This window comes from Mauremys mutica, chromosome 7, assembly GCF_020497125.1.
Source record: "Mauremys mutica isolate MM-2020 ecotype Southern chromosome 7, ASM2049712v1, whole genome shotgun sequence".
Classification (NCBI taxonomy): domain Eukaryota; kingdom Metazoa; phylum Chordata; order Testudines; family Geoemydidae; genus Mauremys; species Mauremys mutica.
The window spans coordinates 28,013,575-28,020,238 of record NC_059078.1 but is presented as its reverse complement, the minus strand read 5'-3'; the positions used below and the strand labels follow the sequence as shown (position 1 = coordinate 28,020,238).

The following is a 6,664-nucleotide window of genomic DNA, read 5'->3' as shown; positions in this document are numbered from 1 at the left end:
GTGACAGCAGTTTGAGGAAAAATAAATGAGTGGTTCAAAAAAGAATAAATAATGAACTGTAGATTTGGAACACCTGTCATTTTATAGGGGTTTTTTGGGGGGTTTTTTTTGTGGCAAATTTGCAGAACTACAAACAGTAGAAAGTGCTGAGGACACATAGCAAAAAAAAGTGGTTAAAAAACTAAATGTTATACATTATAGTATATGAAGGCATCAAAAATAAATGGGGAGGGATACGTAAAAGAGAAAGAAACTGAAAAAAGACAAATCTTAAGTTATTAACCCAACACAGCCTATTTTAAGGGCAAAGGAACTATATTTTCAGTCTTGCTCAGCAGACTAGAAAAAATAAATTGTAAGCATTTGTTTTGAACCACTCATCTTTTTTGCTTCATTTAGTTCAATTTGTTTATTCAGGAATAACATTAATTGTGAGACGGTCTGCATGAACACAGTGGATCATTGAACTATAGCTTATGTAAAATGAGGAATTAATGTATTAAATTAAGAGGATAAATAAATGTATTAAGAGTATAAATAGTAGCATTATTGAAATGCTCATGTTCACAGCTAACTGATTATGTGCCTTTGTTGAACAATCTTTTGTCATACATAATGTAACTTCACTTTGAAAACAAAAGTCAAGTTCAGACAAAGTTAGAACTGCCCATGCAGAACGGCACTGTGTTGCAATTTTTGTAATAAAATATTATGAACATTTTCATCCTGCTTTCATAATAACGGCTAAGAAAGATCTTCCTTTTCTTCTTCTGTAGAATGTGTCTTGTTCTGGAAGGCAGTGATTCAGCTTGGATATGCTGTCTTTGGCAGGGTTGGGGAGAAGAAGGGGAACAGTATCTCCTCCCTCTTTGTTGAATATACTGAAATTAACGTTCTGCCAGTGTACTAACCTGCTGTAGTGTGCTTAATCAAACTCAGAACAAAAAGGTGAGGTAAACTGGAATTCATAACAGGAGAACTTGTCCATGGACAAGTTATCTCAGCTCCTGTATGTGGGTCCTTGAATACTACATATGGATAATCTAGCTCTTCAGTAACATGTTTTCCTAAGAACTAGGAGATCCTCACCTCCGTTCTAACCCCTTTATGCTGGGTAAAATGAATGGGGGGATGAAAAGGAACCTAAAAGCTCTAGTTCTGCCTGGGGGAGAATTTCCTTTGCACAGGCAGACACTAGCCACTCAAGGGGACAGGCAGCAGGCTGACTTACAAACCCTATCATAGGGGACATGCCAGAGATAGGAGTGTGTGTTAGGGACAGGGCCACAGCATCATTGCATAGATTCTGGGAAGTGCTGTGGCCCACAGTATATCCCCAGGAGGTTGCCGTAACTGAGGTGCCCAGGGCTGTCTAAATTATGCTGGGGGCCTCTCCTGTTCCTCAAAAAGCTCAGAATCAGGTCACAAAAGTAACTTCAAGCACCTTAGCCCACCATCTTGCCGGGCTACAAAATCTGTGATGCACATCTTCAAGGCTGAAGCATAGAATCCCATACCAAAGTTTTTTAATGGGTGTGACTCAAGGACCTCTTGATGCCAACTGGCAGAGAGCACTGGAGTATACAAGGGTTACAGGGATCCCCAGGGTCTGGTATCTACATTCTAGCCTGACAAAGTACGTCATGTAAGGTCTCTAGTGAAAACCTGTGTCACATTGGTCATCACAATCACTGTAAGAGGTGTATATGGAAAATGTGAGGAGGTATTGGGGGGGGGCGGGGGATATCAGCCAAACTGGTTGAAAATGCTGAGAAAAGGACTTTGCGTAAGCTAAGTTGTAGCAGCAATGGGAATATCTTGAGAGTTTAGACTCAAGAAAGCATGTTATGATTTTGTTTTATATGTAACCATTTGTTTCCAATACTCATACTTTCTACCGCTTGAATCTCTGCTCTTTCATAATAAACTTATTCTTGTTTTCACTATCTGTATCTACGTGCTGTGTGTTAAGTGACCCCAAGTTGGACCTGGCAAGCTGGTGTGTACTATTCCTTCGGGAACAGTGAAATCAGAGTTCTGTGAGCATCCAGTGGATTGGGGCCGAGCACTCCAGAGAGATGGTTGGCGTGAGCGACAGTTGGTGTGTGACTATCACTGTACAGAGAGAGTGAGGCCTGTGAGGGCTGGGAAGGTAACGCTTCTGGTGCCAGAGACTGGTAGATTAAGGGAGCTGAGCCACAACAGGTACAGACAAGACTTCCCCATGCTGAGGTGGTGGTAGCAGAGTGCCTCACAACCCTGGATACCGCTGGGAAGCATCACAATGGTGCAAATATAAAGTCCTGTGAGAAGAACTTAAAGATGGTGTTTCAAACTGGAGTATGCTGGGGAGGGAGGGGGAATTACACAGTGTATACACCTGTTTCAGGGGCATCTTTGAATGGAAGTTCACAATCCAATCGAGCTTCTCCTCCAACTCGATATATTCCTGCATTTGAGACTTCCCTGCTTCTTATAAAAAATATTGACACAGTCACAAATTGAGCATTCAGACCTAATTACAGAATTGAGCAGAGAGAGCTGCTGGCCTGAGAGAGGAATAAACCCTGACAAACACAAATACATTATGTAACTAAGGAACATGGCAATTAAAATTGTGAAAAACAGGTGAGAGATAAATGGAGGCATGTTCCATGCCCCAAAAGCCTGACATTCCAGAACAGTATGAAGTGACCTAAAAGACACTAGCATGTCTATATTCAGACACCACTGCAATGCATAAAAGCCCATGTAAGTAAAATGATTTAACACTATTTTGTTTAAATCTTGTATTTTTATTAGACCTTCTTTGCAAATATTTTAAGCACCTTCTCCTCCAAGTTACAGTATTGTTTTGAACACTGGTCCGATGTAACACAACGTGCGATGCTTCAAACTACTCTGCATTCCTTGATTTGGAAACTGCCACTTTAACAGCCTGCACAATGGCATCTTTATCAATGCCAAACATCTTAAGGAGCTCTGCTGGTTTCCCACTTCTTGGCACATGGGATACAGCCAAGCGAGTGACTGTGATACCAGGCTCTCCAACTACAGCACCTGACACTGCTTCTCCAATGCCACCTAGGAAAAAGATAGTAACATGCATAACATTCATAGTGTCTAGGCTAACAGGTTATTTCTGCATAAGCAACCTCCTGCAGCTATTAAAATAAAGACAATTTGGAAGATCTAAAGGTTACACATTTGTTTTGTTCCCATGATAAGGCTGCAGTGTCAGCACTATCACCTCCTACAGGCTAGACTTAGGCAAATTAGATTCAATTCCCCACTTCACCACAGACTTTGAGTGTGACCTGGGCAAGTCACTTCAGGTAAAATTTTCAAAAGACCTTAAGTGATCTATAAGCACTTAGGAGCTTAAGTCTTATTGAAAGTCAGTTAAATGATTTTGAAAATGTTACCTTTAGTCTCTCTGTGCCTCAGCTTCCCATTTGCAAAATGGGAATAACTTTCCTATCTCACAAGGATATTGTAAGGTGCTCAGATACTATGGTAATGGGGAGCTATATAAATCTATCTAAGATAGAGAGAACTCTCAAGAGGCCAGCAGCATCTTTCAGAACCAGGCACTGAGAGCCAGATTTACTGTAACTTTCCATGACAAGACCATCACCTCAGCAGTGTGAAATTAAACTACTGATAAAGTTTAACACCAAATTTACACTGGCCCAGCAGCCACCGACATATGGTGCAACCCAAGAGAATGGTGCAACCCATCCTTGAGTTAGGTTCCTAACCTCTACTGAATTCAAGGGGATTTAGGCACTCTGCTTTAGGCATTTTGTAAATCCTACTAGATGTCTATCGATCTTTAGGTACCTAAATATCTTTGTAAATCTGAGGCTGAGTTATTGCACGATGCTGGGAGAGAGGTACGAAGAGGAGCTACCTAATAACAACAGCTGCTGGAGGCAGACACAATGGGCTTGATTCTCTTGGGCTACACCATATGTAGGTGCCTGAGCCAGTGTAACCGTCTCAATAAGTGAATTTCACACTGCCAAGGCAATTATCTACTCATGCAAAGTTACAGTAAAAACATCTATGCAGAGCTGAGAATAGGTGCAAAAAAGCATGTGGCTCAATCAAACTACCGGCATTGGTGTCCTGGAACAATGGCGTGTCTAGACCAGTATTTACAATTATGCTCTCTCACTCGTGTTGAAACACTGACCACAACCACCAGTCTAGGACAAACTCACAGTAACAACATCTAATGTTTGTTCCTCTGATGACGTCCCTTTTAATGCTTTCCTCCCAAGTAGAACAAGGCTGACACGTAGATCATGGAAACGTGTAAAGTAAAGGCTTGCCCTCACAGGACTCTTTTACACAGGGAAGCCACTGAAGATTTGTGCAGGGAGGAGATATTTGCCACAGGCCCTGCACATGACCTTTTACCCTCCTGGTGCTCTCCAGGTATCCCACAGCAACGATAGGGAATATAATAGGCCGCTGCTGCAGATTATGGAATGAAGAGAGGACAATGGGAATGTATGCCAAGCAATCCAGAATCAAGCCCAATGACTCAGGGAATGCCAAGGAAGTGCACATAGCAGTGGCATCTATTACATCTTTTAACACAGTGGCTGCTGTATATGCTCTCTGCTGGCCAGTGTGGAGAGGCAATCGCCATAGTCCCACAATCACCCCACCACCTCTGGAGTCTATAGCATTAGCAGGAACAGAAGGATCAAGATTTCACTTGATCCATTTTTAAGGGAGGACCCTAAAGTAAATGATAACTACAGGTGGCCTCTAATTAACCCATTACTTTAAGGAAAAACCAGAGACTTTCACCCCTCACGATCAGTTTCAATTGTTAAGGATAAATCTGCAAGGAAGATGGCTGGAAACTTTTTTGTTAAAAGAAATAAAACCATGAGATAAGCCATGATATTTCTGAGTCTCAAAAGTCAAGAGACTGTAGGCTTGACAGGCCAGCTCTGTGGGCTATCACTACCGCTGTGAGTCTGTCACGGAGGTCACAGAAGTCACCGATTTCATGGCTAGGGGTTTGATGGGTTCGGGGGCGCTTACTTGGGGCGGGGCCCCCCTGCAGCTCCTAGGTCTCCGCGCTGCGCTCTGCCAGCGCCTGCAGGCCCCGCCTCCGCAGCTCCCATTGGCTGTGGTTCCCGGCCAATGGGAGCTATGGCAGCTGGTGCTTGTGGCGGGAGCAGTGGAGGCGCTCCTTCCCTGGCCCCTGCCTCCACTGCCTAGGAGCTGCAGGGACACGGAGCTGGGTAGGAAGCCCCGCCAACCCCTACACCAGCAGGTCCCAGGTCACCTCCCCCAGCACCCGTGGCGGCCCCAGACCTCTCCCCGTCCCCCCAAGCACCATCATCCCACCACCCAAGTTTTAGTCAGGGCAGGTATTTTTAGTAAAAGTCATGGACAGGTCATGGGCCCGTGAATTTCTGTTTAGGGCCAGTCACCTGTCCACGAGTTTTATTAAAAATACCCGTGACTGAAACATAGCCTTACTATCACCAGCTGAAATCAGCTTACCTTCAGGGTAATGGTCTTCCACAGTGATAATTCTGCCTTTGGTTGCTCTTGCATTTTCAAGTATGGTCATCTTATCCAAGGGTTTTATAGTGAATGGATCAATCACTCGGATGTAGATTTTTTCTGTAGAAGTGGAATTATAAAGTTATTGTACAATATAGTATGTGCCTTTGAAGAATGTGAGAGTTAAAAACTTCTGTAAGAAATGCAGTGCGAAACCCTGAGAGGCTCTTGCATAATTTACTGAAAAAATGGCTCTAATGATTTCCAGAGTATGATTTCCAGATTTTTTTATTCTGAACTCATGAGTCATGCATGCTCCCTCCCCATTCGCTCAGTCCCTGGCGATGGCTCCAGCTCCCAGCACAGAGACCTTTACCTCACAGTAAGTGCAGTATGGTAGCTGAACCCAGACTGAAGGCTTTTCACACACAGTCTTTATTGCAGGTCATCTGCTACTTGCAAACTGTTTGAATTTCACAAGCCACAATTCCTACTTCTCCTCTGGCCAGCAACACAATCTGAGTTTACTCTGCCATTAACTCAGAGTCCGAGGCCCAGGCTGTCTGCTAAGGCACAGCACAACTCAAGGGCACGTACAAAATGGCTTCAAGCTACTTTAGCTCCTCCCTGTTCTTGCGCTGGCTGCATGCTGAGCCAGCTTTCACATATGTCGGAGCAGCCTGGTCTAACTTGTACCAACTACCAACCACCGCAAGGGGCCAATACAACAGCCAGGAATCGCTGAGGCACAAGGAAACCTCTGCCACGTTATGCTGAGAGTCAGGGGATGGCTTAGGAGCCGCTATTTCAGCTCTAGGACATCAGAGGATGCCCCTACAATGGGATGACCCCTCTGTGGCTGGTTATACTGACTTATGGGCTTGCGGTGAAGTGCAAAGCAGTGACAGTGCAAAAGGAGAATCTGGCCCTAAGAATCAAACTTACAAAATGCCGCAAGCAGCTCAAGGTCATGGTAGAACCTCTGTCTACTCAGGGACAGTGTGCAGAGCTGCCCACTAAGCCATCTGAAGCATTAATTGTATTACACTCTGAATATCTTGTAATCTATTCTTGGGCACAGGCTATTGAATTAAGAGCTGGATTGTGTTAGTCACATTCTCCTATTATT

At 43.9% G+C, this 6,664-nt stretch overlaps 1 protein-coding gene across 2 annotated transcripts in view; it reads right to left on the bottom strand.

Moving 5' to 3' along the window:
* Positions 1-2,779: 2,779 nt before the first annotated feature.
* The window catches only part of TKT (transketolase), a 34,517-nt gene continuing 30,632 nt past the window's right edge, over positions 2,780-6,664 (bottom strand). For both annotated transcript variants that reach the window (XM_045024547.1, XM_045024548.1), the window contains exons 13-14: positions 5,533-5,655; positions 2,780-3,084 (exon numbers count right to left, since the gene is read on the bottom strand). In XM_045024547.1, coding sequence (XP_044880482.1) covers positions 2,897-3,084; positions 5,533-5,655 — 311 coding nt within the window. In that variant the 3' untranslated portion in view covers positions 2,780-2,896. The remainder of the gene's footprint in view (positions 3,085-5,532; positions 5,656-6,664) is intronic.